Source organism: Drosophila guanche, unplaced genomic scaffold (assembly GCF_900245975.1).
Source record: "Drosophila guanche unplaced genomic scaffold, DGUA_6, whole genome shotgun sequence".
In the NCBI taxonomy this organism is placed as follows: Eukaryota; Metazoa; Arthropoda; class Insecta; order Diptera; family Drosophilidae; genus Drosophila; species Drosophila guanche.
Genome location: NW_022995746.1, coordinates 7,421,771 through 7,437,682, shown reverse-complemented (window position 1 = coordinate 7,437,682; position 15,912 = coordinate 7,421,771). Strand labels below are relative to the sequence as shown.

At 44.5% G+C, this 15,912-nt stretch overlaps 1 protein-coding gene across 4 annotated transcripts in view; it reads left to right on the top strand.

Moving 5' to 3' along the window:
- Positions 1-9,600, top strand: part of LOC117582529 (receptor-type tyrosine-protein phosphatase N2) — a 32,815-nt gene extending 23,215 nt beyond the window's left edge. Inside the window, exons 3-11 of one of the 4 annotated variants that reach the window (XM_034270331.1) lie at positions 2,696-2,749; positions 4,775-4,832; positions 4,898-6,430; positions 6,641-6,724; positions 6,782-7,394; positions 7,451-7,672; positions 7,742-7,939; positions 8,004-8,170; positions 8,236-9,593. In XM_034270331.1, coding sequence (XP_034126222.1) covers positions 2,696-2,749; positions 4,775-4,832; positions 4,898-6,430; positions 6,641-6,724; positions 6,782-7,394; positions 7,451-7,672; positions 7,742-7,939; positions 8,004-8,170; positions 8,236-8,752 — 3,446 coding nt within the window. In that variant the 3' untranslated portion in view covers positions 8,753-9,593. Of the gene's footprint in view, positions 1-2,695; positions 2,750-4,774; positions 4,833-4,897; positions 6,431-6,640; positions 6,725-6,781; positions 7,395-7,450; positions 7,673-7,741; positions 7,940-8,003; positions 8,171-8,235 lie in introns of all 4 variants that reach the window. The other 3 variants (XM_034270330.1, XM_034270333.1, XM_034270332.1) reach the window with 3 other exon arrangements.
- Positions 9,601-15,912: the final 6,312 nt, after the last annotated feature.

The following is a 15,912-nucleotide window of genomic DNA, read 5'->3' as shown; positions in this document are numbered from 1 at the left end:
TTGCTCATATTTTTCCAATTAGAACACAATTTTATCGACATCCCCAGAGAGAGAGAGAGGGAGATTCATTTTATGGAATGCCCAACAAGCTGCCTGCCTGCCTACCTGGGTATCAACTGGAGAATACAGCTCTCAAAACTGTTCCCATAAAACGATTGTTTGCATGCCCAGAGCTTGCCCGCCAGTGTGTACACACCCCACCCCACACACACACGTAATCAGAGTGTGGACATTCGTTACTGTCATTAAAGATGTCGGACGGAGAGACACACGTGCCGAGTCGTCGTGGCCGAACAGCAGCAACGAAAAATATGTTGTTATAAAACGGAAATCTGGTTGTAAAAAATGCAGAAAAAAATAGGAATGCCTTGACCCAATGGCAAACAGCAGCAGGACCTCAGGACCTGCACCCTGGACCCAGGCGACATTCGCTGAGTAAACAGCTGAGCAAAGATTCCATTCCATTCCAGCAGGAGGCAGGAGGCAGGAGGCAGCTGCTTCCTTTTAACTATGTGGCGCTGTGTGGACATCAATCAAAATACGAGTAGGAGGCAGCACCAGGACTGCCTCTCCCTCCCTCTGCGGTGCGTTTGGAATTTACAATTTCTGCCTTGAGGCAGAAAATTTATTAAATTGTTGCGTCGCCCTCTGGTCTCTTCTGTGGCATAATTTATGCTTAGAAAATGAAATACGATTGGCTCGCCCACACACTCCCCAGAGGTACATGCAGGCTGGAGCCAAGTATCCAAGGCCACAAGCGCAAAAACTGATCAATCAATTCGGGCACCACAGTAGAACGATGGCCTCCTCCTCAACTGACATCAGGGATTTTGATTTGTTGACTGGACTCGAGGCAGAGCAAACCGATGAATGCATTTCCAGTTTGCAATTTCTTTGGCGTGGATCTCCATCACTCTTGTTGCGGTGTGTGGGGGGAGTGAAAATCGAAACGTCTATAAATAATAGTTGCATCACTCGAAGAGCTGAAAGAAACAGACAGACATCCTGGCAGACAGACAATCTCTGATAGTTGAACCGACAAGGATACAGTTGGCCGTAAAAGCTTTTAGCCTGGTCGCTTCGCAAATGTTTGCAGCTGCTACCGGGACCTGAAAATGAGCCTACAAATTGTGGCACATAGAGCGCATATTGCGCATACGCCACGAGGTCTTATCAGCAGGCAGCGAACGAGGGAAACGGAAGAAGAAAATACAGGAAAAAAAAACACACACAGGAAAAACAATGCCTGGACAGCGTCCATGAAGTGGCATATTTATGGGCGCAGAAACCGTTCAGGCAGCCCGTAGACCACGCCGTGATTGGTCTCTTGAAGCGGCATTGTTGACGTGGATGAGGAGCTGCTCTCACCTTTTGTTGCACTCACAATGAGAGCGCGCACTTGCCACAAAATTGGCCTTGCCACTGAGCGGACGGAGCTCTTATTTAATTAGTTTCTATTTGCGCAGCTTCCTCCTGCTGCTGCTCCTTTTGCTCCTCTGCCAGTCAGGTCACGTCCCAAGTGGCTCTGGCTGTGTGGGCCTATTGATAAAGAGACAGCTGCCTGGCACTCACACACTTATTGACGGCACACAAATGAGAGTTTATAGTACCCAAAGCCGTACTTGAAGTGCTGCACTTCAATGCTGAAAACGAATCAAAGGACTCTCTTTCTCTCTCTCTCTCTCTCTCAACTATTTACGTTGCTTCTTGCTGCCATTTTTGCTTCTAATTTTTGTTGGTTAGTCGTGACTGCAATTATTCAGCAATTAAAAAGAAAACAGCGCTCGAAACGTGACCAGCTTGTGGGTGTTGTGCTGCTGGCCTGGCCAAAATGAAATTACTTTGGCTTAATTAATGGCCAACGAATGTCGAAAATGCTCGTTTCCCCCTGTCGCCTGTCACTGTCCGACTTGCTCCTGTTCCTGTTCCTGTCGCCAGCGCACCAAAGTTAAAGCCAAACCCAAAGACCACGAAAACTGTTGACAACAAAGTTCCAAAGTGATGGCATTGGGGCGTGGAATGGAGTGGCAGTGGAGTGGCAGTGGAGTGGCATGGAGCAGCCCTAAAGAGGCGGACGTGCGTTACACATGCTGCCGCAGGAGGAGGCAAATTTTTCAGTAGCAAATTCCTGGAAATCCTGGCTCCTGCGCTGCGATGCGATGCGGGTGTTGACGTCACTCACAACGTGGCAGGACGCGGCAGCACGACAGGCATTTGACTAACGGCGCAGGATATTTTTCGGGGCATCCTTATAGCTACTGCCCCACTGCCTCGGGTTCTGCGGAATTTGTAGTTGTCTACGGGGCGAAAAACGTTCTTCAAGTTGTTGTAGAGGTTGTAGCTGGGGCAGCTGTGTGTGTGTTAGTCATGTGCGACAAGCTCATAAAAAGCGTTTATTTAGCCAAGAGTCAAGCAAGCGGCACATGACACCATCCAATGACAAAATGTGGTAGCTGAGGAGGAGGAGGCCAAAGAGGAGGTTGCGGAGCAGTGTAAGTGCTGGGGCACTGCTTTGGACACTGAAGGATGCCTGGCTGGTGCCTCGCTGCTGGCTGCTGGCTGCTTAGCGTCGTAATGCTGATTTGGCTCTTACCACATCATTATGTCTCAACTGGAACACCCACCAGTGTCTCGTCTTTACTCTCGTTCCTCTTCCAACAACTCTTTCATGTGCCTTCTCTCTTTCTCTTTGCAGGCTGCCAGTTTGTTAGGACGCTATGCGTACCGCGCTCCGAGGTCTGCTACGATGGTAAGTAAGCGATAAGAACGGCACCCAACCAACACGCAACACACAGTTAGGATGGACTTAGGTCTCCCACACAGATTGTGGTTATCAGTGGGCCCACAAAGGCCTCTCCCTTAACTTTGTGGAAATTGAATTTTCCTGCCGCAACTAAAAGCGGATTATCCTGGCTAGTTTACGGGGTGTGTGCGGAGTGCTTAGTGAGTGCGAATAAATGCGAAAAGAAGCACCAGATACGCGGCATTAAGAATGCTTAATGAGGCATCAAGCTTCGGAGGTTCTTTTTCTCTTGATTTGAGTGAATAAGAGAGAAGAAAAGCAGAAAACAGAAAAGCTTCACCTTAATATGGGAAAATATCAGAACTGCACATTAAAAGCGAGGAGGAACGTTGTGCGACGCAGAGTATACATACTTAGGAGTGACCTAAGCCAGAATAAATAATAGCAATAAATAGCAATCATGGTAATATTTTATTTAAGACTAAGGTACTTGCTAGATAAATAAAAGTGTGCCAAATGTAACCTAATGCTACACATTTGTAGTCTAAGAACACACACGGAAAACCAGGTCGCTGCACCCTTCAATTGCTTTAAGTGCTTCAAGAAAAACCCCAAAAAGTATTTACAGTGTTAGTTTCACTGTCGATTTCCGCTGCCATTTGCAATCTTTTTGCACTGCCACTCCCCTTACACTGCTGAGTGCTCGACTGTTGCCGAAAATGCATCTCGAGACTCTAAACATTTTTGTGGGTCAGCGTCAACGTGCAAGTATGTAGCGGAGCGGACCGGAGCGGAGTGTGGAGTCCAAGTCGGGTCTTAGCTTCAGCCACATGGCATATTATTCGTATTTGCAGAGCTCTTCAATGGCTCCTTCACACAAAGAGCGACACCAAGGCACAAAGTGCAAAAGGGTAGAATATTACAGATGGGGAGAGGGTGGGGTGGCCGTGCCAGTGTATTATCGAGAACACACTCAATTACTTATGTAAGCCGAGTGTGTGGCGGTGGGAGAGAGTGGAATAGGGAGACTGAGAACAATTGGTAAAGCAGCTGCAGCTGCAGCTGCGAAAAATGGTGAAAATTGCAGAGAGAGAGAGAGAGAGAGAGAGAGAACTGGTTGACCCGCATAGGGAGAGGGAGGCGACTGTAATGCGACTGTACTGTATGGTTAGTGCACACATACGGGAAAGGGGAGTGATGTTTGTGTGCGGACTGCAGTCACCAGTCGTTGTAGTCACGGTTCCCATTTACATTATGCAAATTACGCTCGAGACAAGCAAGCCGCAAGGATACAAGGATACGCGGATACAAGGATATGCATTTAAATGGTCGTAAATCACAATGAAAACAAAAGGTGCTGAAGCAGGGGCACTGCACGCTGCGGCAAAAGGCAAAATAGTGCCCGTCCCGCGTGCTTTCATATCTGCGCCATTGTATTAAGAGCGAACGAGCGTGCGAGCGGGGAAATTAATGCAGTTACACGCTCTATTAATATTCAGAATAAACATGACAATCGAGCACTTTTGATGATGTAGTAAAACAACTCCAATTGGTTAAATAACAACTTGAGGAAGTGCCAACAGCCGCAGGGTGCCAACAGCTTTATTTTATTGGTACTAATATGTGTCGGATCAGTGTATATCCGCTATGCCTATTATTCGGGAGTTCACTGTGTGTTCTCTCCTTCTGCTGTGTCTTGGTTGATTTACAGTTGAAGTTGTCATGTGCCAGAATTGCGGTACTCCTGCAGTGTGCACTGCAGCCGCTCAGAGAGGATCGCAGCTGTGAGCTAAAGAGAGCGCACTGCTCTGCTATATTGAGTGTGGGTGAGAAAGAGAAAGCGACTAATAGAAATTGCGTAGCAGGTAGAAAAGTTTCTGAGAGCGAGCTTGGGTTTGCAATGCTGAGATAGAGGCTACTTGCGTTTTCGATACACCGTAATTTTCGCATTGCGTGGCTGCTGTTTGGAACAGTGGGAAACAGAATGATGACATGTGTCTAATACTCTTCTTTCTTTTTCTCCTATTCCAGACAATATCTTTGGCAAGTGCATCCCTACCACCGGTGTCGATGTTGAGGACATTGAGAAGTAAGCAAACATTTTACCGTTTCCCCAAACAACTGTTACCCTAACTCCAATGTTCGCTTTCATAGGACACCCCTCACTGAGGAACAGTCTCGTCTGCTGGCCACCATGCTGGAGGAGCTCCAGGGCGCCGGCTTAGGCTGGGACCATCCGTACGTGCAGTGCCGCATCCAGGGAGCGCTCTTCACGCTGCAACGTCAACAGCAGCTGCCACCCAATTTGTGCGCGAATCTGGCGCCGGTACCCCCAGAGTTTGGGGATCCGGCCAGCGCCATGGCCTATGTTCGGTTCACACCACCCGAGCCGGAGACCGATGTGGACTATTATGAGCAGCCGAGTCAGGCGCAGTTCTTTCCGAAGCTGAACAAGAAGCAGTCACCGGATGCCGTCGGGGATGATGTCTACCTGGACAGCGTGCTGCAGCGTCAGCAACAGCAGCTGCAGGACCGACGGCGACTGCGTCACGATCCCCTGGAACTGGAGCACTTTGGCAAGCTGGATGGACATGGGCATGGGCAGGGCATGGCGCAGCTGGAGACGCCAAGCATAATGGACGCCTTCCTGGACACCGAGCGGCAGCGCGAAGAGCAGTTGCGGCTGGACGAGCAGGATGCGGATCGGAAGGCGGAGCAACAGAATCGGCTGGAACTCTACCAGATACTGGCCGCTTCCGAGCCCGATCCACAGCCGTATCAGCGCAAGCCCCAGCCCAATGCCATGGACCAGCTGGAGGCAATGGTCGAGCAGCAGCAGCAGAAGGAGAAGGAGCAGCGGGAACTGAAGGAGCAGCAGGAACAGCAGCAGCAGGCGGCCAAGGCTCCTGTTTACGTGCCCGAAGAGGTCAACGAGTCCAGCGAGCTCTACTTTCCGGATAACTTTGCACCCTTCAAGCGGACCAGGGCACGTGCAAAACAATACGTCCCTGTTGCAGCTGGGGAGGAAGAGCAGGTGGCTGCACAGCCACCGAAAAGTTCATTCTTCCGAGAGCTCGCTGAGGAGCAGGGCCTGGTCCAGGAGCCGCTGACTGTGCGGCATGCCGAACTGGATGCTGTTCCCGAGTTGTCGAAGCGACGTCCGCCGGCGTTCAGTCAGTTGGGGCCGAACGATGTGAGCTCCCAGGAGCAGGGCCTGGCCTTCGACTCGAGTCTGTTGCGCAACTCCCTCACACCCATTGAGGAGGAGGCAATGCTGGCATCGAATAGCTACACACCGCGTGCCAACAACCAACGACTCTACACGGAGGGTGGACTGCTGCTCATGCCACAGGATGCCATGCAGGCTGACGATCCGCGTGCTCTGAAGAAAACGCTGCTGGCCAACATGCTGGGCTTTGCGCGCCACGAGCGACTGGATGTAAAGAAGCCGGGCCCACAGCTGGGACCACCCCAAGCACCGCTCGTGGGTGTGGATGTGAGCAGCAATCAACTGGAGACGGAGAAGCAGGCGCGGGGCAACAAGGAGGTGCTGCCCGCACACATCAAGGGCAGCGACGAGGATGAGGCACACAAGAAGAAGAAGGTCGTTAAGGAGCAGCACTCAGCAGAAGATCATGCGCCGCACACCGTAGACACTGAATATGCACATGTGTTCGTCAAGAACCCGTAAGTAGAGATGCAAATTAGTGTTCACTTCAATGAACTTGTTCAGTTGTTCGCTCACTAGTTCGCTTGTTCAGTGCTGGAACAGAGGAACAAGTTCACTAAAGGTTACAAGTGAACTAGTGAGTGAACCAGTGAACAACTGTGTGAACTGAAGTGAGCAACTCCAATGTAGCTTCACGGTTGATGATTTGTGTTTGTTTTTGCTTGCAGAATCGACAGTTGGTACGATGGGCAGCGCATAATGAATGAGCTGGCGCAGATACTACACATGCAGGGATACTTTTCTTATTTAACGTAAGTACTTTCCCCCTCTGAGACTTCCCTTGTTAATGCCCTCCCCTCTTGTTGCAGCGTTCAACCGCACGAAGTCAGCTTCCGGGTGAACTCAGACAATCCGGAACGCAAGACGGCCGGCGATGTGGCACGCATTATCAACGAGAACCGCGGCGTCAAGAATAACATACAGCGACGCGTTGGCTTCTATGTGCTGCATGCCGGGGTGGGTGACAAGGTCAAGGATCTGCAGGACCCAAGTGTTTCGGCCTCACGCATTGAGCTGGCCGAACAGGGTCCGGATGTCACCCACATCATGGCCTACATGTTCGCCGGAGCCGGGGCGGCTGCGGTGATCGTGATCTTTGTCACCCTGATCCTGATCAAGCGGCACGATCGTAAGCGCGACAAGCTGGGCGGCCTGCAGTCGGGCATGGCCGGTTCGGAGACCTGCAGCAAGGACTACCAGGAGCTGTGCCGCGCACGCATGGCAGGCAAGAATGGCAGCGGCGGTGGCAGCTCAGCGGGTGGTGCAGCGGGAGCCGCGGAACCAGCACAAAGTGGACGCATCACATCGCTGAGCAAGGAGAATGAGAGCGGCAGACCACCGTCCTCGCGCTCCAGCACATCATCCTGGAGCGAGGAGCCCGCGCTGACCAATATGGATATATCCACGGGACACATGGTGCTGGTAGGTGCACGCACAGAGCTCTTAGGTGTCTCGATTGACTTCTCTTTTGCTTGCAGTCCTACATGGAGGATCACTTGCGCAACAAGGGACGTCTGCAGCGTGAATGGGAGGCCTTGTGTCGCTATGAGGCTGAGCCAAGTGCTCGAGAGGCCGCCTCCCAGCCACAGTGCGTGGGTCTGAATCGACCCGGAGCTCCCCTGCCCTACGATCACTCCCGCGTGGTGCTCAATCATTTGGCCAATGCCGAGGGTCTGGACTATGTGAATGCATCAACGATTGTAAGTCGCTGAAGGCTCAACTTTTGCTGCTCTTCTCTGTAATATTTGATGTTCCCTGTTCCCTTTCAGACCGATCATGATCCTCGTGCACCCGCTTATGTGGCTGCACAGGGGCCGCTACCCTCGACCCTGGCACACTTTTGGCAAATGATTTGGGAGCAGGGCGCCGTTGTCATTGTCGCACTCTGCCGACTGCAGGAGAACGGAGAGGTGGCTTGTGCGCGCTACTGGCCGGAAGAAGGTGCCGAGGTCTATCACATCTATGAAGTAAGCAAGTCCAAAGAGCTGTCAAGAACTACTCCAACTAAATCTGCAATCTCCCCTGTCACAGGTTCACCTAGTTAGCGAACACATTTGGTGTGATGATTACCTCGTACGTTCTTTCTATTTGAAGAATTTGCGCACAAGCGAAACTCGTACCGTCACACAGTTCCATTTCCTCTCTTGGCCACAAATGGGTGTGCCCGCACAGGCCAAGGCACTGCTCGACTTTAGACGGTGGCTATAACAAACCATAATCCATAATTCACTCTCTTGAATGTCATTTCTCTCTTGCCTTGCAGCAAAGTGAATAAATCCTATCGCGGTCGGCGTTCCTGTCCCATTGTGGTGCATGGCAGCGCTGGCGCCGGACGTACTGGCGCCTACATCCTGCTGGATTTGGTGCTCGAACGCATGAACAAGGGCGCGCGTGAGATTGATATTGCTGCGACCCTGGAGCATCTGAGGGATCAGCGTGCTGGCGTGGTGGCCACGCGGCAGCAGTTTGAATTCGTGCTAATGGCCGTCGCGGAGGAGGTTCATGCCATACTCAAGGCGCTGCCCGCCAACACATCGGGCGAGAAGCGAGAGCTGGACAAGGATCCGGCAGTGAACAACAGCAGCAGCGCCAAGGAGCCGCTCAAGGAGGACAAGGCACAGGAGGCAGCCGAGGAGGAGGCGCCCACCAGCAGTGCCAAGGCAGCAGCAGCAGCAGCCGCAGCCAAGGAGAAGGAGAAGGACAAGGAGCAACCCAAGGCGGCTGAGCAGAAGCAGAAGCCGCCAGCCAAGCAGCAGCAGCAGCAGCAGGCAAAGAAGTAAATCGATCGATCAGGATCAGGCGAGGATCGGGTTGGAAGGAGTAACCTCAGGTCAAACATATGATTGTCGCAGCGTTTCGGGGGGTCTTTTTTCGTTGTAGTTAGAGAACATTTTGGATCGTTGTGTTTTGCGTTTTTCCCTCCTATGATTTGGCGTGAGCAATCGGAAGGTACGAAAAAGGCCAAAACGTGGAAGCGCAAGGAGTCGGACATATTATTAAGCTGTTTCTCAAGCGCACATCTCTATCGGTTATCTAACTATATATGCATATAGATTATAGACTTATTTGTTGTTGAGTTCACATGAGCACCGCGTGAGCGCATGGAGCTTGAGGTGAGCGGCGCTTGCCCCCGCTGTTACGCGGCACCGGCGCGTGCACCAGCCCGTCACGACCGGCGTGCGTCCGGGGTGGGGAGAGAGCCGTTCGCGGGCACCAAGCGTTGGTGCTGAGATACCTAAATTGCACCCCATAAAGGAGAAGACATCTCTGAATATATACATAAAGAAATATTTACAAGGCATACGGAACATACGATAACTTATATATATGCCATATGTGTGTCTAGGTATTAAGCATTGGATTCAATTACGGGGCATTTTTACTTGCAACAACACTTTATGCTATTCTAATCGATGTGCTTGAACGAAACAACTAAAAATCAGCTGAAAACAATCGAGCTAAATGGTATACAAAACATCCAAAGAAACACTTTTCACATTACACAACACTGCACAACACTGACAACCCATACATATACAAGCTGAAACATATACATGATCCACTGGATGTGGAGGAAAACACACACGAAATTTGTACCTAACAACAAAAAGTTCTATTTACAACCAAAAACATGGCATAAAATATACTTATATATATATATTGATGTGTATGACAATTAATTATACAATGTTATATATATGTATATATACTAGAACACACTTATATATACAATATATTATTATTATATTATATTTATTCATATACAATACATTACGGTGAATGTCATTTGTCTATTTCTAGCCTTAAACTAACAAAATGAGTGTCTAACCTGAATTTGAAATTTGAAATTCGAAATTGAACTACAAATATTATATATTATTTTACCACACCATGTGCAATGTATCAAGTATAAAGAGCAAGCTTCACAACACTCTCTTTAACCCCACAAACAAAATATTTACATATGTACGATAATTAACAAGTCGATCAGGCACCTGCGGGGCAGTGCGGCGGCGTCTTGCGGCTTCCATTTTGCTGGCGTCACAGTTTTATCATTCTCATTCATTATCTTGGGGCAGCTAGAAGCTGGGACGGCCAGTTTGGGGGCGTGGCAAGTCGCTGCTGACTGCCTTTTGGGTGCGGTTAGGAGTATGTGCCACATAACAAGCTATTTTGAAGACAGCCATTGGATTCCGCAACAGAACAAACTGGATAAAAAAAACAAATGATAAAAAAACAACAAAAAAATTAAGTAAGTTATACTCGTATCATCACAAGAAACTCCCCACTCAGGCATGACCTTTGAACGATTCAAACGGACTAAGAAGCTAGAACGAAAATTAAGCGAAGGACAGAAACACACGGTATTAATGCAGTCGAGCAGCCTGCAAAGACACGAGACACGCAACACAACCAAAGGACTGGCCACAAAGATACAAGAACCAAGGAACGAACCACAAATCAGTTACTAAAATACAACAAAAAATAAACGACTAAGAGGCAAACGAACAAACCAAAAAAACAAATTAAAAAATGAACAAAAAAATAATAAAAACAAGCAAAGGATGATGGAGATGTTAAATGCAAATTGCTGCAAAATAAAGCAACAGATTAAAAAAATATGCAAAAAAATATAATTATTATCGTTTATCGATTTAAAGTTTAAGCCAAACAAAAGTACCACAATTAAAGAAAGAGTTTTACGTAGAAGTTGAAAACGCGTTACAGTAGTTCCAAGTACTATCTCAAGATAAGAAAACAGAAAACATTTCAAACTAACTTTAAGCGAAGAAAAAAACAAAGTTAAAGTTATAGTAATAATATACAAGAATTATTATCTCGACGCAAAATGTTTTTGTTTGTTTACATTTACTTTTGTTTTGAACATAACTATAACTATAACTATAACACAACTGACACTACACTACAAAATATAAAAGCAAAATGAGAAATCAATATTACAATAACTGTGGCAGGTCCGAACAACATCAAAAAGGGCTTGCAAAAAAAGGCAAAATTATTATTATAATTATCGTGGTAGAAAGAAACAAAAAAACTAAAGAAAATTATTGCAGATTTACTGTTTTTAGCGAACAAATATTTAGTAGTGAGTTTTTCGATTGATTTACGAGTACTTGAAGCAACGTTTTTTCAGAGTTAAAACAAAAATACGATACGACAATTTCAATTTAAAACGTCTTCGATGAAATCAAACTAAATAAGTGTACTAACAAAACAAAAAACGTATCGTACTGTAGTCGAAAGGACAAGCAACAAAACAATTATTGATGTATATTTTAAACATAAAACATAAACATATAACCATAATCGAACAAATATTATGTATTAATAATGAACAAAAACAACAACCATGCGTAGACTATTGAACGGAACTTACACATAACAAAAGTAACATAACTAATTATAATACATATGTTTAAACGGATTTCTCCATTAACTCTATACATATATATATGCATTACATAATAACGTATCCTATATATATCGATGTGTAGCCAACAAATATATATATGAGTGCCCATTATGTTAGGGTCGAAAACTACACACAAGAAACCCAAACCAAAAGACATTCCAAATCAAATCATTACCCAAAAAAAACTAGTTTCATTGATGGTGTAACATAGATATACAAAAAACAAACACACAAAACACATTTGAACACTAACTAAAATCTATTATGCTAAAATATAAGACAAATATAACGAAGAAACCCTTGTACCGAGCAGAATACCAAACGGACGGACAGCCTGGCACATGTCAGCGGACACACAGACGCAACAAAAGGACAACGACCGACCCTCGAAAATACCTCGACAAAAAGGAAATGATTACAAAATAACTAAATAAATGAACTCCTCGCACAGAGGCAGGGATACACAAGTGTAGAAGCAACAAATAAGCGCCTGGAACTGGAGCTTTCCTCGAAGCGGGGCGACAGAGCGTGGAGATTAGCAGAATCGGGTGACCACTGACCAGACGAACCCAGAACGATAAACAGAATAATGGTTCGAGTTCCTAAAAACAAACGTAACCTTGACCCGCAAACAGCCAAACGGACAACTGACGCAGGACCCATGACACCGGACGCAGGACAGGCTGTAAATACGCACATCTTCGGACAAAGGACGGGCAAAGACGAACGGACCCATGACATAGACAACAAATACTGAAAAAATACCAAAGATATACTGAAAAAATACCATAACGGTTATCTACAAGAAAGGAAACGGAACGGTACAAAATGGAACGACTCTACGGACCGACTCGGACAGTTCTTAGTCTTAGGCCTACACAATGAGATTCTAACGGGGAGCTAGCTAAATGGGGATTACGACGGAGAGTGAAACCGACGACTGTGCACCGCCCGAGGAAAGTTTGAGTAACGAATGCCAGGCGATTATTTAGTAGATTAAAGCGGGAAGGAATAAACAGGACATTCAACATGACCCAAGAAGAATACTTGCTTAAAACAAAGAAAAATCTCGATGTGCTTATTAAATATATAAACATACAATACATAAGTAATATTTATATTTTAATTGAGTTTTGAGTTAAATATACAAATACAAATAAATACGAAAGGAAATACACAGAAGGCACACGCGATCATAAGCCGACGATATCTCCAGCATATATATGGAAACATTTGGGATCTGCATGCGATCCAAATAAATTAAATAATACAAAAATACATGCAGGCTTTCATACATTTTTGGAAAAACAACTAAAAAAACAAATCCAAAATGCATGAAAAACATTAAAACTGATTTAAGAACGGGGCAATTAGCAGGATAAGTGAAACATTAACAATATATCGATGTGTATACAAAATATGCTACAAATATAAATGCTAAATATTCCGCAAAAGTATATTTAAATATATACAAAATATATGTTAACCATTTAGCCACTTGGCAACGATTGTGTTACAAGCAAAAAAGCAGCAAGAATAAAAAGCGACGAAAAAATACAATTGAAAAATGCAAACAAAAAAATGGTAAAATCCAGCAAAAAAATATGCTGGCTGAGGCCACTAATATTTGAACTAAAACTGATGACAAGAGCAAAATAAAAATGATTAAATATATATTATATAAAAAATAAAACGTAAACAACCCACACACCCCACACACAATCCAAGACATGGAGCATACCTATTAAAGGTTTTTTGTGCAAAAACAACTAATTAAATTACGACAAAAACAAAGTATGCAATTTAAGTGTTTTAAACATAAACATATTACCACATTATACCACACTTATTTATGAGAATTATATACATATAACCGATATATACATTACATATATATATATAAAGGGAGAACACACGGAACGATCACGAAGAGATGATTGATAAGCAGAGGAAAACCCCCAAGAAAAAAAACTATGTTTAGCGCCATTGTGTAATATGCGCTACAAAATATGAATTAAATGATGAATAACGATAAACTATGAATGTAAATTCCACATACATAAGTACATGTAAAATGTAACTGCATGTGTAAATGATCAAATTAAATGTAAAGTACGATTTACACAGAGAAAACGAAAAAGTAAAGAGAAGAGTAAAAAGAATCTGTGTATTGGGTAACCGATGTGCAGAACAAGAACCCGGTAATAATTACGATTACTATTATAATACAAAAAACAAGCAACAAAATAATAAAGAGACCCTTCAACAAACTAACAAAAAACCAACACAGTCAATACCCCCCCCCCCCCCCCCCCCAATCGAAATTCACACGAAATAATCATTTTTGGTTTCCCCTCTTCTCTCACTCCTCAGTGTGTGGACTAAAATACATTTAGTCCGTGTGTCTAATTAAGAGATAAATAATTCGTGCGCTGCGGGCGCTCTAATTGAATTACTTTCAACAAAGAAACCCGTGACAAATATTCAGCAGACTTGAAGCTGACTCTAACTAACAAATCACTGTAACAAAACACCATTTACCGCCTACACCACAAGGCCCCTCACCACAAAGGTATTGTACTTAATCATAATCTGTAAAAATCTGTAGAGTAGAAATGCTGCTGCTATAGATCCTGTACCATAGATCCAACCACTTAGCATACTTAGCACACACTTTGCACGCGTCCTAAAAAATCGACTAAGAAATTTCACAAAATTTCCCTCACCACATTGATGCCGCATGCTTACATAGAAACTTATTTTACCACTCAAGTAAATGCTTTATTTGATTTAATTATTCTTAATACATTTTATGCAATAGTTGCATGCCACAACAACAACAAACCCATCCCCAAACCACACTGAACTCTGGGCGATTCACATGTCCCCCAATAAAATTTCACTCAAAAATGACGCCCCAAAAATTGAAACACTTGAGGACGGTATATATTTATGCATAGAAAATAGATAGTAAATTACATACTCCTAAAATAAAATGTAAATTTGCAACAAATGCAAAACTGTTGCGCAGCAAAAGCCACCAAAGAAGAAAGAAAAGAAAAAGAAAAAGAAAAACACTTCACACGAAGGTTCGAGATCTAGTCAAGTGCACAGCGCCTGCTAAGGGCAAAGACAACGGCACTAAAAATATTTAATAATAATGAATATAATAATAAACACACACAGACAGACAGTACTTAGCTATATACAACATACAAATAGATAACTTATGTCATTTCGTTGGAGTACTTTCCCCAGTTAGCCATTTCATTCTTCAGCTCCCAAGCGACTTACATTAAAAATATGTAGAACGGGGTGCACGCGGGTTTTCTCACTAGCGATCCACAGAAAGTGCACACGGTAAGCAAAAATATATTTTTCGATCTACTAGAGACGCAGCAAACAATAAACTTAATCCATAGAATAGTGCACGCGGTTTATTTTACTAAATTGTATGCATTAAACATCCAAAATTAAAATAACAAAAAATATAAGTAGAATTCTGCACGCGAGTTTTTCAGGCAAGCGAAAACGTTTTTTAATTGGCAAATCCACTGGCGTTAAAAAATAAATTATATGCACTAGTAAGCAGTTTGTTTTCGGTCTGACAAATAGACATACAAAATATCCATAAATATTCGTATTTAAAAAACTTATAACCACAAGAATTTATTCAGAATTTAATCACATTAATTATTCAAATATTAAATAGCTCAAATAATTACTCGAATATTTAATCCAAACATGTTTTGCAAGCATTAATCCAGCAGCAACAAAAAGCGTAAAAAAAATTATAAAAAGTAGAGCGAAAAAACGTCATAAAAATATTATAAAAGTAGAGCGAAAAAACGTAAAAAAAAGAGTTCATTAAAGTAGCGAAAACTCAATCCACGGGCGAGTTTTATTTGATGACAGCAGAAGAGAGAGAGAGAGAGAGAGAGAGAGAGTGGAGTGAGTGTACAATTAATTATAAAATTCCAATTATATTTAAGGCACATTCTAGTTTTTTATATTTTTGTATGCTCTGCCGAACCTACCCCAGCCGCAAAACAACAAAAAAGGTGAATTTACTTAGCAGGTGACGTTCTCCGCTGTAATTTATTCACCACGCTCAGAGAGACAAGCGCTAGAAAAGGATAGAGAAGGAGCCATTGGTTCGTGAAGGAGATTGCCCTGTGGTGAGTACGTCACCTTGAAAGTAAATTTAACTTGCTCCAGAGAGACCCAGTAGCAAATGTAGAACTAACTAACTTAAATTATTACAAGTACGAGTAGTAGCACAATTTGTATGCTCTTGCTTTGACTCTTCTCTTTCCTTTTGTTTCGCTTAGCTAAACCTTCAACCCTCTTTTTGCGCCTGCTCCTTACTTTTTCTTTTGCAGTACAATTTATTGTGTCATCGCGCCACCCAGTGCGGCATGGTAGCAGGGGGTAGCATGAGGGGGGAAACACCTAGAATAAAATCGGGGCACACAGCCAATTTTATACGCCGGCTGGGCCGGGCAG